The 23,553-nt window shown below is 46.0% G+C and overlaps 1 protein-coding gene across 3 annotated transcripts in view; it reads right to left on the reverse strand.

The window, feature by feature from the left end:
- Positions 1–23,553, reverse strand: part of LOC104595591 (RNA-binding (RRM/RBD/RNP motifs) family protein) — a 47,932-nt gene that overhangs the window by 15,242 nt on the left and 9,137 nt on the right. For 2 of the 3 annotated variants that reach the window (XM_010256375.3, XM_088887952.1), the window contains exons 5-6: positions 13,046–13,138; positions 12,877–12,955 (exon numbers count right to left, since the gene is read on the reverse strand). In XM_010256375.3, coding sequence (XP_010254677.1) covers positions 12,877–12,955; positions 13,046–13,138 — 172 coding nt within the window. The remainder of the gene's footprint in view (positions 1–12,876; positions 12,956–13,045; positions 13,139–23,553) is intronic. The other variant, XM_010256376.3, reaches the window with a different exon arrangement.

Consider the following 23,553-nt stretch of genomic DNA (forward strand, 5'->3'; position numbering starts at 1 on the left):
CGAAACAAACACCTGCAACAGAGTAGTCCTTAGCCCAAAACTGGACGTGCCCCTCCCAAGTTCTAGTGTCTTGCAAGAATCCGAGAAGGAGTCAGCCCGGGTTTACTCTGAACTGAACAAGAGTACATCACAGAGGGGTAAACAATTGGGTACAGGAAGAGGTCTTTGTGCAGACCAAGTGATGGGGATTAATTTCCTCCAATCCGAGGAGCTCCAATTTCTCTGAACAGGGAGTGACAACCAATCTTCCTCATTTGAATACCCCTCTCCACCCTCAGTTGATTTCAGGTATTTCTGTTAACTCTGTCAATTTAGTTTTTGCTACTGATGAGTGCTCTGTGTCCCTTGTTCCAGATTCCTTTCTCAACCAAGTGTCTGAGGCCCATGGTCAGAAAGCCACAGTGGGGGTACAAGGGGATAAAGAAGGGGAGGAAGTGGTGGAGAAAACTTGTAGGGAGACAAAGATTTGGGAAATCATTGAGGGTCTAATGGGTGAAGTGGAAACGAAGGAAATGCAGAGGGGGTTTACAGAAGGGATAGAAAGGACAAATGATGGAGGATATAAGGAAAGGAGTGAGAAGAGAGGAACTTTAGATAAGGAGGAAACTAGCAAGGAAGAATCAGTTGCAGAATTTGTGCAACAGTTGGGGTGTAAATTGAAGAATCCAAATGATCTAAAAGTTTATCGGCATAAAAAAGAGGATAGTAAGGAAAAGAAAAGAAAGTTGAGTGAAGTAGAGAGGTTGAAAAGGGATATTGAGGGGGATAAGAAGTTTGAGGTGAGAGGGGATAGAAGGAAAGGGGTTAAGTAGAGGGTGGAGGAAAGGGGCTTGGGCAGTGTTAGGAAGAGAGTAACAATTAAAGAGGTGATTAAGAAGTTTAACCCGGAGTTGGTAATGATCCAAGAGTCTAAAAGAATGGATTTTGATTGTAGATGGGCAAGGAGTGTGTGGAGAGATAGGGGAATCAAGTGGGTGGCCGCTGCATCTTGGGGATCCTCAGACAGGATTGTAACACTGTGGAAAGAAGATATACTAATCGGCTTGGAGGAGCTAATAGGTGATTACTCTGTTTCCCTGAAGTTCAGACAGGTGGAAGACGGGTACGAATGGGTACTAACAAACGTTTATAGCCCCAATGACTACAGGCAGAGGAAGAAATTGTGGGAGGAATTGAGTGATGTTAGGGGCCTCTGGGAGGGAACGTGGTGTATGGGAGGGGATTTTAATGTAGTGCGGTTTACAGAGGAAACCAACAACCCCAGACAAAGAGTGACAACTAGTATGAGAAAGTGCAACCATTTTGTGGATACTTTTGAGCTTAAAGAAATTCCACTCCTAAATACTAACTTCACTTGGTCCAACCTTTAGTCAAGGCCAGTATGCTCCAAGCTGGACAGATTCTTGTTCTCAACAGACTGGGAGGAACATTGGGGTAACCTAGTATCTAGGGCACTCCCAAGAATTACTTCAGACCATTGGCCTATAGTGATGTGTAAGGAGGAATTGAGAGGTGATGGACCCACTCCATTCAAGTTTGAAAATATGTGGTTAACCTATCCGGGATTCAGTGAGAAGATCAGGGAGTGGTGGGAGCAATATAATCCGGTAGTAGAGTGGGAGGGAATGAGGTCCCACAAGAAACTTCAATTTCTAAAATCACAATTAAAGGAGTGGAATAGGTTGGAGTTTGGGAGATTAGAGGAAAGGAAACAAGTCCTGCTAGAGCATATTGAGGATTTGGATATGAAGGAAGAGAGGGGATCCTTTGGAGAGGAAGACAGGAAAATGAGATGGGAGTTGAGAAGGCAGATGGAGGATATTCTGATTAAGGAGGAAATAAGTTGGAGGCAAAATTCTAGGTGTAAGTGGCTAAAGAAGGGAGATAGAAACACTGGATTTTTCCATTCAATGGCAAATGGGAGGAGAAAAAAGAATCCCATATCAAAGTTGGAAGTAGAAGGAGCAGTCTTGGCAAACCCGATAGAAATAGAAGAGGCCTTAGTAACTCATTTCAAATCTATATTCAAAAGGCCTTTGAATGAGAGGGTGTGGTTGGAGGGTTTGGAGTGGCTGACTCTAAGTGCAGAAAACAGAGAATGGTTGGAAAAGAGGTTTGATCCGGAAGAGATAAAGGTAGCAGTATTCTCAATGGATAGGACAAAAGCTCTAGGCCCAGATGGCTTCACAATGGCTTTCTATCAGGATTGTTGAGATATAGTGGAGAAGGATCTTAGGTCAGTCTTCGAGGAGTTTCACAGTAGGGGAATAATTAATTCGGGCTTGAACAACTTTCATTGCATTGGTCCCAAAGAAGAAAGAGGCATCACAGCCTAAGGATTTCAGACCTATTAGTTTGGTGAATAGCTTGTATAAAATAATTGCAAAAGTGTTGTCCCTCAGGATAAAGAAGGTCCTCCCCTCTATTATTGCACCCAACCAAGGAGCTTTTGTATAGGGAAGACAAATCACTGATCAAATCCTCATTGCAAATGAGAGTCTGGAGAGCTTCAGAAAATCTAAGAAGAAGGGAGTGGTATGCAAATTGGACTTGGAGAAGGCTTATAACTTAGTGGATTGGTCTTTTTTAGTGGAGGTGTTGAGAAGCTATGACTTTGGAGATAGGTGGTGTAAATGGATTTGGGGTTGTGTTAGGACTTGTCACTATTCTATATTGGTGAATGGAACAGTGGTTGACTTTTTTCCTGCTTTGAGAGGTATAAGACAAGGAGACCCACTCTCCCCCTTTCTTTTTACCCTGATGGCTGATGTACTTGAGAGATTGATCCATAGAGCAGACTCGAGGAATCTGATAAAAGGGTGGAGAGTTGACAGGGAGGAGGTACCACTAACACATCTCCAATTTGCAGATGACACAATTTTGTTTTGTGAGGGTGGGAATATAAGCTGGATCCGGAATTTAAAATTAGCAATACAACTTTTTGAGAAGATGTCTAACCTCAAGGTGAACTTTGATAAGAGTTGTGTGGTGGGGGTGAATGTGGAGGAGAGGGAGTTAAGGAATTATGCAGGTGTGTTAGGTTGTGCAATCTCATAATGGCCTTTGACGTACTTGGGCCTCCCTTTAGGAGATAACCCTAAGAATGAAAGCTTTTGGACTCCGGTAGTGGAGAGATTTGAGAAGAGGCGTGCGTCCTGGAAGAGAAATTATCTTTCCTTAGAAGGGAGAGTCACTCTGATTAGGTCCACCCTAGCTAACTCACTTGTGTATTATTTGTTAGTGTTTAAGATCCCCACCAAGGTCGGAATTTTCCGTGGGAGCCGAAAGAGGAGAAGAGAGATCATAGAGTGAGATGGGAGGTGGTAATTAGATGTAAAAAACTAAGAGGTCTTGGGATTGGAAACATCAAGAAAAGGAATATGGCGTTGTTGGGAAAATGGTTGTGGAGATTCACAGTGGAAAAGGAAAAATTGTGGACAAAAATCGTGGCTAGCATACATGGGCTGGAAGACAACGGTTGGGATTCTGGAATTGTGGCAAGGGCTACAGCTGCTTCTCCGTGGAAATCCATCCATGATTTACTTCCAGTTTTCTCCCCTTGGATCAGGTACGATGTTAACTCTGGCAATCGAAAAAAATTTTGAGAACATCTTTGGGTTGGGGTTTCACCTATGAAGGACCAGTTTCCTTCCTTGTATGCTCTGTCAGATTTGAAAAATGAACCTATCTCTTCTTTTTTAGTTCCTTCAGACTCCACTTCTGGTTTTGGGTGGAACCTTGGCCTGCGAAGGGCAATTAGGGATACAGACTTGGACAGCCTCTTACCTTTATTAGCCATCCTTGAGAATATCTTCCTTGATCCAAATAGGGAAGACACCAGATTGGATCCCTTCTACTTCAGGAACCTTCTCTTGTGCTTCGTTTTTTGAAACCTTAACTCAGTCATCTGTCCCTTCTGGTGTGTCCTTTCCGATTAAGGAATTTTGGAGCAAGCCCATTCCTCCTTGGGTTGGGTTTTTTTGTTGGGAAATTTTCCTGGAAAGAATAAATACAAATGATCTACTTCAGAAAAAGAGACCCAATTCTTGTTTACTTCCTAATAGATGCTCTCTCTATAAAGATGATGGGAAATCCGGTTACCACCTTTTGGTCTCTTGTAAGGTTACTAAAACTGTTTGGGAGTGGGAACTTTCTCGCTTTGGGTGTACTTGGAACCCTCCTGAGAGTGTCCAAGGTTTGTTCTCCCCTTCGTTTTTCAAATGGCCTAAGAAGCGAGGGAAGATGATGTGGAGGAGTATTAGGGCAGCCGTGTGTTGGTCACTATGGGAGGAAAGAAACTCTCGAATATTTTCAGAAAAGGAAAGATCCCTGGAAGAACTATTAGACCTAATACTTTTAAGGGGCTGCCCACTGGCTAAAAATTATGGAACTGTTCTCAGACTTTCCTATTTCTGACCTGTTAAGAAACTGGAAAGAGATAGCAACCTCTACTCTGTGTAAGAGGACTCTTAGTCCCTTGTGGTCCCCTCCTCCCTCTGGATTTATAAAAGTGAATTTTGATGGCAGTAGCATAAGGAATCCAGGGCCCTTTGGGATTGGGGGAGTTTTCAGGAATGAGGAAGGGATTGTTATTGCTCTGTTCTCAGGCCCTATTGGAGAAGGAGACTCTATTAGGGCTGAGATCCTTGCAGCTTTAAAAGGGGTTCAAAGAGCAAGGGAACTAAATAGCAGTCGGCTGATTTTGGAAGGTGATTCAAAGGTGGTGATTAGCTGGTTGAAGAAAGAGGACAGTGGCTTGTGGAGTTACAATAATGAAAAGAAAAAATTCTTAAGGCTATGTAGAAGCATTGAGATACAATACAGATGGGTGAAAAGGACTACTAATTCTTTTGCAGATGGGTTGGCCAAGCAAGGGGTGAATAGGGAGGCTATTTTTTGGGCTATTTTTTAATCTTCTTTCATTGTAATTTTCTGATGGGGAGATAAGACTCTTTATCTCCCCCTTTTTTGTACCTAAAGCTTCATAATTCTTAATAAAGTTTTTGTTATTGATTAAAAAATAAAAAAGCATATTCAAATGAGAAAATAAAAATAAAATCAGACATATAAAACATTTTCAAGCATATAAAACCCACAATCTTTTTTTTCTCAATTACATTACTTCAAGTAGCTAATGTGACAAATTACATTCCTGATTCTACAAGCAAATTTTGTGCCACGCCCCTCGAGGCAAGACAAAGCAAGTCCACGTTAGGGCTGGGGCGCAAGGCCTAGGCACACTAAGCGTGCGCCTTTTGAAAGGGATGCGCCTAGGACCTAGGCAAGGCGCCTACCCTAAAATGTGCCTCGCCTGTGTGCCTAGGCACGCCTTTTAAATCACTGGACCAACACATTAATTGTGAGTGATTGGCCAAAGATATCAGGTGAGATAAAAGAGCAGGCTCTTACCCATGGAGGTTAGCAAACTATCTTATGAGATCGGATATATCACAAGTTCCTTTAGTCACTTCCAGTAAACTCAGAAGCTGTTATTGCATTTCCTTTGTGGAGTTCCAGTATATTTTAAGCCCACGGTAGAGGGACAGGACACAAACTGAGTCAATCCCAGTGGGCTGCAAGTCGGTCTACAGACTTTATTGTTTTTCCCTGCCATGGTAAGGTAGTGCAATAGCCAATAAAAGTTGTACTAGATAATGAAGTTGAGAATGCATCCAAACAAGTAGAGTTTGAAGATATTCTTAACAAAGCAAAGCAAATGAGTTTTTATTGGTAAAGACAAGCAAATGCTTTACCAATATAGTACAATTTATAAAACTTAGCTCAAGCCCCAAAGTGAGGCTCAAAACACAAATCTTGTAAATCCCAAGGGATTCCAAGTTGATAAGTGACCATTTATATCATAGCCCATGCAAATAAATCTCATCAAACACATTGCCATCTTAGAATGATATGCATCTTGAAGAAGAGCAGGGCAACTGACTCTTCAGTTCGCTCATCGATGGAGAGTTCGTCGACTGTTGTCGAGGAGAGGCCTGCCGTGCACATGCCCAAAGTCGTCGACCTCGAAGGGGGTGGTGACCCAATGTCCGTAGAGTTCGCACAGGTTGCCACAGACCCACTCGCCTCCTCCCCTCAGGTCGGTCAAGAAGAGCACGCTACCGGCTCCTATCACTCTGACATACCTCGCTTCGTTCCCAACATCGATCGTCTCACCGATCCCCTAGTTGCTTTACGAATGGGGAGGGGAATTCTTCTTCCTGAGGACTTGCAGTTCTACAGCGGGCTGGATCCTTCTAACATCGGTATTAGAATGACTCAGTGCATCCTTCGGGTATGATCTCTATTTTTGATGTCTTGATTTTCTTTTCCTTCCGGGCCTTGCTTATTTTTCCTTTCTTGCAGGCGAATACGATGAGCCAAGTTTTGTTAAATCAGGTCGCCTTGTCCAGACAGGAAAGGCGTGAAATGCAAGCGAGCATAAAGGCCCTGCAAGCCCAACTAGAGGGAGCTCGCCTAAGCACTGAAGCGGCCCACCATAGTGCAGAGGAGGACCGCCAACGCTTCATCAACCTCAGTACCAGCATGCAATGCAAGCTAGAGGAGGCCAAAGGAACCATCGCCGCCCTAACCGATGAAGTGCAGACGAAGGATCGTCAACTGGAAGAGCGACGGGCTAAGTTTACTAAAGATATTCATCGTGTCAAGGTCGCAGCCGTCAAACATTTACGTACGCCGCCTAAGTACGAGTAGGAAAAGATCGAGAGTGCCCTTCCTTCGATGAAGAGGGGATTCAAGTTGTGTCGCCACTTCCTTAAGTCCCTGCCATCCCAACTTTGACTTCAATAACCTGTCCATTAGGTCAGTGTCGGATGAGCTGGCCGTGCAGGTCGACCAAAAGCCTCTAACTCTAGATGAGGTAAATGAAGAGATCGGCGATGGAGCGAATGACGGGGTAGACGATGTCGACGACAAGCTTCAAGAAGATGAGGAAGAGTAGTCGCTAGTTGGGGAGTTTCTACTGTTACCTGGAGCATGGGCACTCCTGATTGTTTCTTTTTAGAGCCTACATGTTCTTTGATTGCTTTTCTTTTTCTTCTCTCTCTCTTTTTGAGATACACCCTTTCTTTTTAATGGAATCGACTTTTCGCATATATCGTGCCCCTTCTTCTCGCCTTGTATTCTCAATTAGTAGAAAATAGGCTAGGTGTCGAAACAACATTTGGTATTGTCGAGGTCATGAGGTGCACAAGTTGCCTAGGCACCAAAGCGACTAGACCCGTAATTTTGGCTAAGTCAAAACAATGATGAGGTATCGAACTGCCTATGTGTCTCGAGGTTGGCATAGGAAGCCTTAAAGCTAAAAGCGGTTTGGCTTCCCCTTGTGTACAACTTAGCCAAAGTGCTCATATCGTAGATCGGCTAGACTAGGTAGCAGGATGAGTGGTCTCATTTTCACACTTGGTAAAATTGTGTAGTCTTAGCGGACGCAACTTGAAACTTTTGAACTCTTCATAAGTAATACCTCCTTAAGTTGTCAACGTTCCACACACGAGTTTCATGCCTCCCCTCCAACGTTTTGAGCTCATACGTACCCTCACCAATCACCATGAGAACTCTATAGGGTCCTTCCCAATTCAGACCTAGCTTTCCTACACTAGGCTCAAGTACCATAACCTTCCTGAGTACCAGGTCGCCAACTTGAAATTGGCGTCTCTTAACTCGAGCGTAGGGGTGGCAAGGAGCCGAGCTTTTCACGAGCTGCTCGAGCTAGGCTCGTGAGGCTCGCGAGCCATCTCGAATATATATATATATATAATAAAATTATAGAAAATAACATATATAATAAAAATATTATAATTATTAATTATTATAATTCTTAATTTTTAAATATAAAATAAAAAGTTTACATATAATTTTTATTTTTATAAAATATTTTTTCTAAATATTTTTATAATAAAATGTTTTTATAAAATATAAAACGAGCCGAGCCGAGCCGAGCCGAAACGAGCTCGAGCTTATGAACTCTTGACTCGAGCCGAGCTCGAGCCTGGTACTATTCGGCTCGGCTCGGCTCGGCTCGAATCCACCCCTACTCGAGCGTTATAATACCGAGCTACTCACTGATGGTATGCTACAGTCCGAATATAGGCCAAGTCATGGAGTTCTACCAGGTCGAGGTTAGTCCGCAGCTCATCCTCGTTTGCCTCCTCATTGTACATCTCAGACTGCAAGATCGGCACCTCGATCTCGGTTGGAATGACAACCTCTATCTCGTACGATAGGTTGAAAGGAGTCTCCCCGGTTGCCCTCTTGCTAGTAGTTCAATAGGCCCATAAGACACTGAGCAGCTCGTCCACCCACAAACCTTTAGCTCGAGAGAAAAGAGCTTTGAATCCACGGAGTATTGCCCTATTTGTTACTTCAGCCTGACCGTTTGCATGGGGATGGACCACCGAGGTGAAGTTTTGTTGGATTCCCATCTTGGCACACCAATTCTGGAACTTGATGTCTTCGAACTTCTTCCCGTTGTCCGAAATCAATACTTTGTTGAGTTCGAATCTGCAGACGATACTCTTCCAAAAGAAATTCTGCACATTCCAAGCTATGATGGATACCAACGGCTCGGCTTCCACCCACTTCGTAAAGTAGTCAACTGCGATGACCGAGAAACTCCTCTGCCCAGTCGTAGGTGGAAAAGGACCGAGGATATCTATCCCCCACCGTGCAAATGGCCACAGGCTGGTAAGGTACCTCAGATCGGCAACGGGCTAGTGTGGTATGTTAGCATGCCATTGGCACTTGTCACACTTCATTGTGGGCCAATAATAGCCTTGTCGTAGCGCTTTCTGGGTGAGCACCCTGCCCCCTAGGTGTCCTCTGTAGAGACCTTCACAGATCTCGCATAGCACTTGGCTTGCTTCAGTCAGGCACAAGCAGCGTAGATAGGGGGCATGAACAACTAGTAGTATAGTTGCTCACCTATGATTACATAGCGAGTTGACTACCACTCCACCCTCCGAATTGCATTACGCTCTGCAGGTAGGGTCCCGTGGCGCATATAGTCAACAAGCGGATCCATCCAGCTCAGCTCTGCAACCAAAATGGGAGCGACCTCTTCTACCACCCTTTTTGTGCTAGGGTGTGGCAAGTCTTCAATGTAGATTGTTCTCTTCGTAGTGTCCGTCGCACCGACCAACTTCGAGAGCGCATCAGCCTCAATGTTCTCAGACCTCAACACTTGTTAAATGTACCAAGAGTGGAAGTTGGGCAAGAACTCTCTGACCTTAGCCAGGTAAGCCAACATGGTGGGCTCCCAGGCCTCGTACTCCCCATTCACATGGCTCGCCACTAACTGCGAGTCACTGCACACCACGAGATGTTTTGCACTGACCTCCTTCGCCAGCAATAGCTCGGCTACCAACGCCTCATATTCAGCTTCATTGTTCGACACTCGGAACGCGAACCGAAGGGCGTACTCCAACTTCACCTCACTAGGCCCATAGAGGGTCAGCCCAACTCCGCTTCCACGTTGATTGGACGATTCGTCCACTTGGAGGATCCAAAGCTCCTCATCCCAAGTCGAGACGGGTGTCACACTGGTTAATGCCTCCGAGGTGGTCACGAGCTCGACAACTGCAGGGGTCGACATGCTGAACGTACACTCGGCGACGAAGTCAGCCAGGACCTGCGCCTTGATCACTGGTAGGTCACTCCCATTTCATCAACATAAGCTTTGATTTTATTTCCAATTAAATTAGCAAAAAATTTATTTACAAGGCGCTGGTAGGTCGCTCCAGCGTTCTTGCTAAGGTCTTTGTTGATCATTTCAGATTAATTTATTGTAGGCCATACAAAGAGGTGGGCTCTGGATGGACTAGAGTGGGAGTGCTTGGAAGAGTATCAAGTGGAATTACTGGAGAAACTGTTCGAGGAAAATGAAATTAAGGAAGCCATTTTCTCTGTGGATAGATCCAAGACTCTTGGACCTGATGGATTCATAGTGGCTTTTCATCATTGTTGGGAGACAATTAAGAATGAATTGATGAAAGTGTTTAGGGAATTCCACAGAAGGGGAGTAATCAGCCCAGAGATTAATTCAACCTTCTTAGCCTTGAACCCAAAGAAACAAAATGACACCTAGCCAGGACATTTTAGACCTATAAGCTTAGTGACTAGCATCTACAAGGTAATTGCCAAGGTGCTTTCTCTAAGGCTTAAAAAGGTGTTTCCCCCTCTCATTTCCCATTACCAAGGGGCCTTTGTCCAAGATATACAAATTATTAATCAAATCCAAATTGCAAGTGAATGTGAAGAGGCTCAAAAAAAGGCTAAAAAGGAAGGTTGTGGCAATTAAATTGGATCTGGAGAAAGTTTATGACCTTGTGGATTGGGACTTTTTGATAAACATTATGAGGAGGTGTGAATTTGGGGATTTGTGGTGTAAATGGATCAAAGATTGTCTACAAACTAATCATTTTTCTATTCTAGTTAATGGAACAGCAATTGCCTTTCAGATCCGAGGTTTAAGATAAGGAGATCCTCTCTCTCCCTTTCTCTTTACTTTGGTGGCTGAGGTCTTAAGTAAGTTAATTTCAAAGGCTAACTCCTTGCAATTGGTTAAAGATTGGACAATTGGGAGCGATAGAATTTTAGTCACACACTTGCAGTTTGCAAATGATATTCTTGTTCAGTCATGGAGAGGACCGAGAAGGTGTGGAAAACATGAAGATGGTTGTGAGTCTTTTTGAAAGGATCTCCAATTTGAGAATCAATTGGTCTAAGGGTCTAGTGGTTGGCATCAATTTGGAAGAGGTTGTTTTGAGTGCAATGGCTGATTTGTTGGGATGTGAAAAAGGAGAGTGGCCCTTGTGTTATTTGGGTTTGCCTCTTGGTGGAAATCCTAGATCGATGAGCTTTTGGAATCCAGTAGTGGAAAGGTTAGAAAAAAAGGTTGGCAAGTTGGAAAATGAATTATATCTCAATGGGTGGAAGAATTACTCTGATTAAATCTACCTTTGCTAATCTTCCAGTCTATTACATGTCGGTCTTTAGGATGCCCCAAGCTATGGTAAAAAAGAATTGAGAAAATCACGAGGGACTTTTTGTGGGAGCTTGGGAAAAGGAAGAAAGACCATTTGGTTAGGTGGGAAAAGGCTAGGCAGTTGAAAGGTGAAGGGGGTTTGAGGATTGGAAATGTAAAGATGAAGAATTTGGCTTTATTGAGTAAATGGTTGTGGAGGTTCCCTAAAGAAACTGAGAAACTATGGACTATAGTTATCTCAAGTATCTATGGGCTGTCAAGCAATGGTTGGGATGCAAGCTATTTGCGTAGAGCTACGTTGGCTGCTCTGTGGAAGGCCATTCATGATATTCTCCCCTTGTTTCTTCCCCACATAAGGTATGATTTGGCTTCAGGTCAGAAAATCAGATTCTGGGAGAACATTTGGGTTGGAGATTCCCCCTGCCTGTGGTTTTCCCTTCCTCTTTGCTCTTTCCAGCCTCAAGGAAAAACCTATCAGTGACTTCATCAGTTCATTCTCTTCATTTTCTAACCTGAATTGGAATTTGGGCATTACTAGAAATTTGAGAGGATCTGAAGTCTCTAATGTCTCTGCTTTGATTAACTTGCTAAGTTCAACGGTTTTGGGGGACAGTTGGTTCAGACTCTAGAGTTTGAGCTCTCAACCAGTCAAGGTCATTCTCTTGCAAATCATTTCTGAATTCCCTTGCTACTACCTCCTCCTCTCCTTTTTTCCCTGTCAAGGAGATCTGGTGTTAGCCCATCCCTCCTAAAGTCAGTGCCTTCTGTTGGAAAGTGTTCCATGGCTCCATTAACACTTGTGATTTGCTTCAGAAAAAAGACCAAATTGATGCTTGTCCCCAAACTGGTGTTCCTTATGTAAGCTACACAATGAGACTGCCTTTCATCTTTTAATTTCCTATCCTTCCGCTAACTACATTTGGGAGTGGTTTTCCACTCTATTTGGTTGCAGTTGGACTCCTCCTGTTAATCTGGACAGATTCTTTAGTTCCCATACTTTCAGGTGCTCTAAAAGAAGAGGTAGAATTATGGGAAGGTGCACTAGAGCAGCAGTGGTTTGCACAATTTGGGAAGAAAGAAATTTAAGGATTTTTTTATGACAAGGAAAGAAGCAAAGAAACTTTGATCGAAGTGATATCTCTAAGAGTGGCACATTGGGTGAAAACATTAAAGTTGTTTGCTGACTTTAAGACAAAAGACTCTTCAGATCTTCGGGAACAATTGCTAACACTGCTTCTAGAAAATCTAGAACAAATTATGTCGGGTCCCCTCCAGTGGCTGGATAGAGGAAATTAAACTTTGATGGTAGCTGTATGGGAAATCCTGGACCATTGGGTATTGGTGGGGTGATAAGGGAAGAGAATGGGAACATTTTAGCCATATGCTTGGGTCCTATTCAGCATGGTGGTGTGGTGAGATCAGAACTGATGGCAGCAGTGTGTGGTGTTGAAAAAGCCAAAGAAATGGGGATTAACAGGCTGATTATTGAAGGGGACTCAAAAGATTGTTGTAAACTGGCTGAAAAGGGGGGAAGGAATAATATGGAAGCTAAGAAATGAACTCAGGCGCTTCAAGCAGATATCTAAAGACATGTTGATCCAAGTTATATGAGCTAGGAGATCAGCTAACAGTAATGGCTGATGGGCAAGCTAAACAAGGGATTCAACGACAATCTATATTCAGGGCTGGTTTGTAATTAGTGGTTTTCTTCTCTTGGGCTTATCCTTCTGCCCACAACTTCTTGATGTATATGCTTTTTCAATCTAATCAATAAATAAATTCTGTGTTGCTGATCAAAAAAATAACCAAATAAACAGGAAAATCAGTACACCACTTAAAGCAGCATTAGAAGGTCCAAAAGATAAATCACATACCTCTGCTTTTCTGAACCATCAGTTTTATAGGCATGATCGCTGAGAACTACCATTTCTTCTGTGGTTCCTTCAGAGTCCCCTTAAGTATTGGAATCAAATAAACCATAAAGATAAAATATTCAACAACCAATAAATAGAAAACCAAATATGACTGAACTAAAGATAATACCTTTTGTGTGCAGCTTTGAAGCGTGTTCCTTTTTGACCATCCTGGAGGAGAAATTCTCATCGCCATCCTTTTTCTTGACATCATTCATATGAACTACCAAGACAGGGAAAAACAACTTAGCCCATTTTTCCTCTTTTTTTCGAAAAATAACAGACAAACCACTATCTCTGTTACATGGACTGAGATTGGGCAAATCCCTCAAACTTCAAGGATGTGGTGGCAAAAGGTGAATCACAGGTGGTAGCAGGGTGGTTAAAATACAACAGCATGGGCTCATGGAAATTGAAAACATCATTTTGCTGGATTGAAAGATCAGTTAATCATTTTGCAAATACTTTGGTCAGACAAGGAAATAATTGAAATAAACTGTTTTGAGGGTGTAATGCAGGGCACGCAAATAGCAGCCAATTGGGTGGATGAAATGGGCCTAAGCAAGCTGGAAACAAACTACAAAGTACAAACCCATCAGTTTGTTAGTTTGAGACTTAGCTTTGGTTTGACCAACAAAATAGCTTGGACATAACTTAAAATACATTAATTAATCAATACAAGTATAAATAGAATTTTTTGATAAGTGGCTGATGATTGTACCATTAGGCAAAGACTAGAGGAATTCAGCAATAACTCTAGCAAAAAAATAAAAGGGAATGTGGAAAACAACAGAAGATGTTAGGGAGAGAATGATGGCGACTGTTCAAGTTGATGTTAGGGAAGTTGAGAGTTTGGACAAGAGGATGAAGGTGTTGCAGGCCAGCTTGATTGGTAGATTCATGGGAGTCAATTCCGATGCCAAGAAAGTCGAGGCTTGGGCAATGTTTGAATGGGGAAATGAGAAGGTAATGGGGGTAAAAACCTAATGGAGGTTTGTTCTTGTTTATGTTCTTCAATACGAGGGAGGCTGATTGGGTGCCAAAGATGGAAGGTGGCATGTTCTGTGGATTGGGGTGGTAGGCATTCCACTGCATGCTTGGAGTCTAACTACATTCAAAGCAACTGGGGAAGAATGTGGCAGATTCCTTATGGTTGATGAATGAACAAAAAGTGGGAGAAGTTAGATCTGGCAAAAATGTTAGTGGAGGTGGATGACGTATTAGGTGTTCCGTGTTCCGAATCAACTGAAACTTCAATTTTCTAGGGAGGTTTATAACTTAAGAATTTTTGTTGAAGGAGAGGACTCAACTTTTCTAAGGGCAGATCTGGTAGGCAATAGTGAGAAGGGTGTTTTGGAGGTTGTGGGGGGAGAAACCAGTAAGGCTTTCCAGGAAGATGGACCAAAGGCAGGAAGGGAGAGGAAGAGGTGGCTTGAGGTGGAAGATGATGATGTGTTAGGGTCGAAGGGTAAAATCGATATTGTGGATGAGAGAAATAAAGGGGAGTTGGAAGGGGCAAGGGGCAAGGACCAGATTGCGGTCTTCAGTGGAAGGACACATGGAAGAGGGAGGTGAAGAGAGATTGGGCTTAGGTGGATTTGAAAGGAAATGTTGGGGAATGGAGAGAACTAAACAGTAACCGACAGGCTCAAGAAGAATTGAAAGGCCAAAGGGGTTTCACTCCCCAATGGTGAAGCTCAATCAACTTAAGAAAGGTGATCGGTCCAGCTGTTTAAGGGTTTCAAAAGTAAAAGCTTTCAAATGTAAAAGTGTCCTAAAAGGTTTAGGAGTTCTCGTGGAAAGAGGAATTGAAATACTAAAGGGAGAGCGAGAAGTGGGTTTTGGTGATTGCCACTTATGACAGATCTAGGATGAAGAAGCTAGTGTCAAAGAGATTGAGTGTTTTGGAGGACAACATGCTTGTTTGCAGAAGTGAAAGCTATGAGGTTGAAGTTTGAATCATGTGAGTATTGTTGATGTTTAGGAGGCGGTTAGGACTGATCGTGATAAACAAGTAAGTAATGTTTTATGGTTTGGTTCTATTTTGGTTGAAATACAATATGCTTTGTGCCAAAAGAGTAGTTACAAAGATGGTGTTCCAGTTGGTGGAGGATTACGGGGAGTAGGAGAGAAGGAGGATGCATGCTCAGGATACAAGGGAGAGTGGTAGATGCAAGGGGTGAAGTGAATGGTAACAAGGCTTTGGCAGGAAGAAGTGTTGCAAATAGGGGTGACGAAAGAGAGTTGGAAGTTAGTCATACTCTATGGAGATTGATAGAGAAGGTGTGGCATCAGAGATGGCTTCTGCAGTTGAAAACATTGAGAAGTTTTGTTCTGAGGTGATAATTGGAAAGTTAGGAGTTGATTTAGGCCAGAGGAGGGATATAAGCGACAATATAGAAGTAACTAAGCTGAGGTGATGGAGGTGCAAAAAACAATCTCATTATACAAGCAAACCCCATATTATGCATGTTACGAAAGTCTTTTCCCATTTAAAAGGAGGCCTAATTGGGGCAAGTCCTACTAACAAATACAAAAGGTGGTACAAGAGAAAAGGAGTTAAAATCAAATCTTCTTGTCATACTGTTTCGGTTGGAGCAATTAAGACTGAGTCAACTCTAAGAATGGACAATCAATTGGTGGTTAATCCCATTGAGAAGCTTGAGGCTAAAGTTTAGAATTGAGGAAGATGAAAAGGAGGTTGGAGGAGATGTTGAAAAGAGGAGTGGTGAGAACCCATCGGAGAAGAAAGAACAGAAGACTGGTAGTGTGGAAATTGAGAAATGGGCTGAGAGGGATATTGAGGTAGGCAGATCTTTAGGCCTATGGTTCCTGGGTGGAGAGGTGTTTGCTCGTAGAGCATTTGCTAAACTCGAGAGGAGGTGCAAGGAGAAGGGAATGAAGAAGACTGTAGGTGGGAAAGGTGGAGAGGTTTGGGATGAAGAAGTTTAAGGGAGGGAGGATAAGTTTGTTGAGGAAGAATAACAGTAGCGTATCTGATTAATGGGGTTCTTCCAAGTCTGTCTTTTAAAAGTGTGGTCATCAGTAGTTTGGAGAGAGTTTTCTCAGAAGGTCCTGATTAGAGCAATTATTGTTTTTTTTGTTTGGTGTAATGGAGTTCTTGGCTTCTTGTCTCCTTTCTTTTTTTCTTTTTTTTCGATCAATAACTTTGAAAGAATTTCATTAATTAAAATACTTTAGGATACAACAAGAAGTTGCAAAAGAAATCAGCTTAGTAAGCTCATCCAGGACAGATTTACAAATGTGCCAAAAACATATGTGTTCTTTGAACCACTTGCTTTTCTAATCTATCTGCCAAACTGTTGACAGATCTCCTAACCCATCCCTACCTGGATTGACATGTTCCTTGACATCCATTTAAATCTCCGGAAATCATTCCTCAACTGCCATGTCATCCCTTCCCCTTTCAGCAACCATTTTATCACTACTTTTGAGTCTCCCTCGATGATCAGTCTACTAATACTCAACTCTTTAGCCTTCTCAACCCCATATGCTGCAGCTAGAAACTCTGCCCTTGCCACATCACCCTCCTCGACAGGACCGGAGTACAGAGCAATAATGAATCCATTTTCATCTCTGATGGCCCCCCAATGCCTGAAGGGCCTGGGTTACCCACACAACTCCCATCAAAGTTCAGCTTCTTCCAACCATCTGTTGGAGGGGACCAAGCCTCAAAAAACTGTTGTCTCATAGATGATGTTGCAGCGATAAGTCCCCAAACCCTGAAAAAGTCTTCTTCCTTAAAAGCTGAAAACAGCTTCAAGCTTTTTACCCAATGTGCCACCCTCAATGCTATTGTTTCAACTAAAGCTTCATTGCATTTTTCTTTACTTTCAAATATTCTATCATTTCATTCCTCCCAAACGGTCCAAAGTATTGCTGCTCTAGTACACTTCCAAAGAATCCTACCCCTCCTTGTCTTGCCACTGATACCATTAGGTGCGCAATCCGGTCACCCCTAGCTGGCACTCACGTGGCTTCCCAAGAGGTACCTGAAATGAGGAAGAAGAAGAATCCCCGGGGGGTTTGCCCGGCGGGAACGCTCCGACGATTAAGTCAGTATTCTGTGTAAGAAGCAAAGAGAGGATAAAGGCTAAGAGTGAGATGGCGCAAGAGATTTTCCGAGAGTCCTATTTTCTGAGAACAGGCTCCTTATAATAGAGTTCTGCTGCACCAGGCCCACTGGCCTCTGACAGGGCAAGTATAACCGCCACTGTCAGCCTGCCACAGCTGTTACAGACAGGGCTGAGGTGGCACGCGCGGGATCGCCACTGCAGGGTACGTACCTGTCAGGTACAAGACACCTTCTAGAGGCGGCACGCACGACACTATCTGACAAGGGACATGGCGGCTATCCCAGATCTGTCGGGTACGGTGGTCGAGCAGGAAGCCTTCCTGTGGTAGGCCGAACTACCCTTCTAAGAATTACATTCCGCCGGGCTGTCTCTTGAGTGACGAGCTGCCTATAGCAAGTTATGCCGAGCTGGCTGGCCTGAGGTGTCTATGTCTCGGGGTGTCCAGAGATGGATCGGTGCGTTCCTGTATGGGAGTGGCCCGAGGTCCATTGGGAGGAGCTCGGGCCTCAAGAGAGGTCAGGGTACCCCGAACTCGGGGCGCCCCGAAGTGCCTTAACCCCCGAAGGGAGGCTCAGGTAAGGCGGCTTCTGGCGAGTAGCTTATCCGCCCAGTTGCCGAGCTGAACTCGGTGGGACCTTCCCTCCGAGTTGTGGTTGCTACCGTTGCGCTGTCACGCTGAGTCCTATTTGAGCAAGGTCACGCCCACGGGTACCCGTGCTGCAAGGTCGGGCCAAATCACCATCCATCAATTGCCCCCCACTCCCCGCGCTGGTGACAATGACCCGGCACGGGGAGGTCATGACACTCCGAGTGGATTTGGCGTCGGTACTTATGCCACTCTGGTGCACGCTCCTTCCAACTGGACCGGTCTGGTGCCTGGTTCGATTAAGAGAGAGCCGAGTCGCATCCAGATTACGCACGGACCTCACGCGGTTTGGACTTTGCGGACGTCAAAAACGCGCTAGACTGCTTTCGCCTCGAGGAGCCCGCTGCTGTGGTTATAAATAGGGGGGACCCTTGGCCATTTCTTCGCCACAAAGCTTTTGTTGTTGGTGCTTGAGCTCGTGCTAGAGGTCTCTTAGCTCGGGTCTTCCAGTTCGTCCCGTTCTCCCAGTCCGGTCGCGTTCCTTTGGTGAGTCCTCCCGAGCTTTCTTTTCCCTTCCAGTTTGTTATGCCGTCTAGCGTAGATAGCCTTGTCGATGAGCCCGAGGTGGGTACCTCGGCTCAGGGTGGCTCTTCCGCCGCCCAGCCGTCCGATGTACGGGCGGCTTCAGGTCATCTGGCATCCACCTCCCGTCGAGGTCGGGTGCCAGATCAGTTCGGCCCTTCCACCATGACTCCGGAGAAACTCCAGGACCTCATACAGAGGTTCCACCTTCCTAGGGAGTATTCTTACAGTCTCCCTACCGGTAACTCCCCATGGGAGAACAGTCCTGATGAGATCGTGGTCTTTAGGGAGCAGTTAGTAGCCGGACTCCGACTCCCTCTTCACCACTTGATTTCCGAGGTGCTGGTGCACTTCAACATTACTTTGGACCAACTTCACCCGAATTCCATACGGAATAAAGTTGGGACCATTTCTCTTTGTTTTGATCGTTCTCTCCCTATCGACCTGGATGTTCTCAGCACCATTTTGGCCATAAAGAAGAGTGCTTCGGGCACTTCCCCGGGCACAGACGGTCTTATTACCTATCTCCCCGCCCGGGTTTCAAGCTTATGCACAGACTCCCGAGCAAAGTCCCGACCTGGAAGCGGGACTACTTCGTAGTTCGGAGTAGCACGGGGTGGCCCTTCCCTACTGACTGGAGGGTGGTCATTCAAGACCCCGGCATCATGCTAGATGGGAAGACCAAGAAGGAGCTCCAGTCGTTAGCCCAGCTCGGGTTAAATTATAAGGAGTTCACATCCGAGGAGAAGCTCATCCAGGCCAGCTTGAGCTCGGGTAGGTTTTGCCTTACTTCGGCCCTTTGTTTGTATGTTCACTTCGGGATTGGTAATATTGAACTTCACTACAGGTCCCATGGAGGCAGAGAAGATTGACAACCAGAGACTCTTCCACCAGATGAAGAGGAAGAAGCGCGTGGCCAAGAAAGCACGCGTTGAGTCTCCGCAAGCTTCAGCCGAGATTCAACCTCCGCGGGCTTCAGCTCCGGAGCCTGAGCTCCCAAGCACTCCACCTGTCATCGACTTGGAAGGAGACGCGGTGCCTCAGGGGCCCGAGGTGGTAGCGGAGCCCTCTGCTAAGCCCACCAAACCTGTTGCTGAGAGCACTGCCGAGGCTTGCGCTACAGAGGCTGCTACCGAGGCTCATCCTACTGAAGCTGCCGTCGAGGCTTCTAAGGAGTCCACTCGCGATGTAGAGATGACAGCGTCCAGCTCGGAGGGTCAGGGGAGCCAAACCGTCTTGAATCCCCAGTGCAGCTTGGATAAGAGCAAGCTGGCTGCATACCCGGGGGAGGTCACCGAGTGGGCTAATGATCTCACTCCTGGTCAGCTCAGTGCCTGAGCTACCACCCATACTATGGTGGTGAGTTTTTTTTTTTTTTTTGGTTTCCCTTTGGCAGGTAAACTCCGCCATTCGCGCCTTGACCCTTCAATCAGATCGGCATTTGAGGCGGGCTCTGGAGGCTGAGAAGTCATCCCGCGCAGCCCATACCGAACTGAGGGCAGTTCGTAGTCAGGTCCACCGCCTGGAGAGTGACGCCTTGGCTTAGTAGAGCTTTATCGAGGTGTTAATGGCGGAGAAGGGTGAGCTGGCCCGAGACAAGGACAGGTTGAGGGCCGAGGTGAATGGGCTTAAGGTCAGCCAAGAGGCCTTGGGGCTCGAGGTGGATAGCCTCAAGGCTGAGCGGGACACCCTGAAGCTCGAGATGCAAGGCCTCAAGGAGGCAAAGGGGAAGCTAGAGCGCGAGGTGGGGTGCCTCCAAGAAGATATTAAAGAGAAGACCACGATCTTCGAGGATGCTCTCAAGGAGGCCAAAGCTCAGGCCGTCATCGACTACGTCATCTCTTCAAGGTTTGACGATGTGATGACCGAGGCCTACCGCAAGGGCTTCAAGCTCAGTCGGTGGTTAATCAGGCACCTCTACCCCGACCTGGATACGAGCGCCATCACCACTTCGCGGATCACTGACGACATCGTGCGTCAGTCAAAGGATGATCCAGATTCTGAGGATGAAGGCGCTGAAGATGAAGCAGGGGATGTTGGCCCAGTTACTGCCCCCAGTGAGGTCTCTGGCAAAGACAGCAAGCCTCCAAAATAGCTCGGGGCTCTGTACTTACGTGCTTAGTCTTCTCTCTGTTTTTCTTGTAACAGACTTTTGTAACGACATTTACGTAATAAAAACCTTACTTTGTTGAGTATCTGAGCAAGTCTTTCGTTTATTTGCCGAAATGATCGCTTTGTTCCGAACCGTTAGGCTATTAGGCTAATTTGCGCGAAGCGGGAGTTCCTCAACCGCTGTGTTCCCGAACTGTACTCCATTACTTTAGTAGGGGTAGCCTTGTGTACACCGAAGTGAGCGACATAGTAGGGTATACGCCCGACCTGTCTGCACCTTGGGCGCTGCAAGTACCTAGTTCATGCTGAAGGAGTGACTAAGTCTTGTACGCTGCCGAGGTTTCTTCATTAGCTCGGCGTTTCAGCCCTTAGGCTGGAGGAGTGGCTCGTGGCCCACTCTCGAAGTCTGCCCATGCCATAGAGGCGACTGGGTCCTGTTGTGCCGAGGTCATGTTAGCTCGGTATTCTGGCCCTTAGGCTTTGGGGGTGGCTCGTGGCCTACCCAATTCTTATAGATAGTATTGTCTTAAGTTGACAATATTTTATGCCTGAGGTACTTGTTTCCCTTCGAGGGTCTCAAGCTCGTACGTTCCTTCCCCAACCACTCGTTTCACTCGGTAAGGACCTTCCCAGTTGGACCCGAGCTTGCCAGCGCCGGACTCTGGTACCATAATTCTACGAAGGACCAGGTCGCCCACGCGGAGGTTTTGCTTCTTGACCCTAGCGTTATAGTACCGAGCTACTCTCTGCTGGTAGGCTACGGTACTGATGTACGCAAGGTCCCTTACTTCGTCGAGTAGATCGAGGTTGGTACGTAGCTCATCTTCGTTTGTCTGGTCACTGTATGCTTCTAGTCGCAACGTAGGTACTTCGATCTCTGCAGGGATCACTGCTTTGGTGTCGTAGGTGAGATTGAAGGGTGTTTCTCCCGTGGCGGACTTCTCCGTGGTCCGGTAGGCCCATAGAACACTGGGTAGTTCATCTGCCCATAATCCTTTAGCTCGGTCCAACCGTGCCTTTAATCCACGGAGGATGGCTCTGTTCGTGACGTTTGCCTGGCCGTTTGCTTGAGGGTGTGCGACTGAAGTAAAATTCTGTCGGATTCCCATGTCTTGGCACCAGTCTTGAAATTTGATGTCCTCGAACTGCTTGCCGTTGTCAGAAATCAATACTCGAGGTAATCTGAAGCGGCACACAATGTTTTTCCAAAAGAAGTTCTGAACATTTCGGGTTGTGATCGTTACAAGGGGTTCGGCTTCTACCCACTTGGTAAAGTAGTCCACTGCTACTACTAAGAACTTTCTCCCACCCGTTGCTGGCGGGAATGGCCCCAGTAGATCGATGCCCCACTGTGCAAAGGGCCACGGGCTGGTGAGATACTTGAGGTCGGCAGCGGGTTGGTGGTGAATATTGGCATGTCTCTGGCATTTGTCACATTTCCTAACGAGCTCAATGGCGTCTGCTTTCATCGTTGGCCAATAATACCTCTGTCGAAGTGCCTTCTGGGCGAGGACCCTGCCCCCCAAGTGTCCGCCGCACAATCCCTCATGAGTGTCACAGAGTACGAGATCGGCTTCGGTAGGTCGCAAGCAACGCAGATAGGGGAGCGTGTAGGATCTCCGGTATAGCCGTTCGTCTATCATGACGTATTTGGCTGCCTGGCACTGCACCCTTCTGGTTGCATTACGATCTGTAGGGAGGGTCCCGTGTAGCAAGAATCTCGCGAGCAGGTCAATCCAGCTCGGCTCTGCTTGAACGACGGGAGCGACCTCCTCTGCCCCCCTGAGAATGCTAGGCCGAGGCATGTCCTCTATGTACACAGTTCTCATGGTGACGTCGCTGGTGCTGGCTAACCTGGACAGGGCGTTGGCCTCAGCGTTCTCCGACCTAGGGATTTGCCTGATAAAGTGCGACTGGAAGTTGAGCAGGGCCTCTCTAACTTTGGCTAAGTAGGCGATCATGGTTGGCTCGCGAGCTTCGTACTCGCCGGTGACCTGGTTAACCACGAGCTGGGAGTCGCTGCAGATAATGATGTGCTTGGCTTTTACTTCTTTGACTAGAGCTAGTCCAGCTATCGACGCCTCGTACTCCGCTTCATTGTTAGATGCCGCGAACTCGAAGCGTAGCACGTACTCCAGTTTCGTGCCACTTGGGCCGTGCAGAACTATTCCGACTCCGCTGCCCTGTTGGTTCGAGGAGCCATCTACGTGAAGGATCCAGGGCTCCTCATCCCAGCTCGCGCTTGGCCGAACTAGGAGAGATGCCACACTGGCAGCTACCTCACGGGGCTCGAACTCGACCGGCCTGGAAGCTTCGGGCTCACCCGAGTTGGAAGCCTCGTGCTTGACCGGCCTGGGGACTTCGGAGCTGAATGTGCACTCGGCAATGAAATCTACTAAGGCTTGGGCCTTAATGGCAGTTCGCGGCTTGTACTGGAGGTCGTACTCGCTGAGTTCAACAGCCCACTTCGTCAACCGACCAGAGACCTCGGGCCTAAGTAAGACTTGCCTCAGAGGCTTGTCGGTGAGAACGATAACAGTGTGAGCCTGGAAGTACGGGCGGAGCTTCCGAGCTGCAATTACCAGTGCGTATGCTAGCTTTTCTATCTCTGGGTATCTTGTCTTGCTCCCTGCAATACTTTACTAACATAATAGACGGGTCGCTGAACCCAATCTACTTCTTTTATTAGTACCGAACTGACTACTTCGTCACTTGTCGAGAGGTACAGTTCTAAAATATCGCCCTCCTCGGGCTGGGTTAAGATCGGCACACTAGCGAGGTATTTCTTGAGCTCGTCAAGCGCGAGCTAAAAGTCTTGGGTCCATTCGAACCCTTTTCTCTTGATTGCCATAAAGAACGGCAGACAGCGGTCCGCGGATTTGGACATGAAGCGGCTTAGGGCGGCTATGCAGCCATTCAACCTCTGAACCTCCTTCAACTTCTGGGGTGGTCTCATATCTAAGATGGCCTTAATTTTGTCCGGGTTGGCCTCAATGTCGCGCCGGTTAACGATATATCCTAGGAACTTGCCCGAGGTCACACCGAATACACGCTTGTTTGGGTTCAGTCTCATATTAAACTTGCGCAAAATTTCAAAAACAGAACAGTCTTGTATTAATTCATGTGAAAATTGAGTTTTGACGACCATGTCGTCTACATAGCATTCTACTTTTCTGTCGATTAATGGCGCAAACAACTTGTTTACACGTCTTTGAAAGGTTGCCCCTGCGTTTTTCAACCCAAAGGGCATAACCTTGTAAC

The sequence above is a fragment of the Nelumbo nucifera genome, chromosome 5, assembly GCF_055504915.1.
Source record: "Nelumbo nucifera cultivar China Antique chromosome 5, China Antique-T2T, whole genome shotgun sequence".
NCBI lineage: Eukaryota > Viridiplantae > Streptophyta > Magnoliopsida > Proteales > Nelumbonaceae > Nelumbo > Nelumbo nucifera.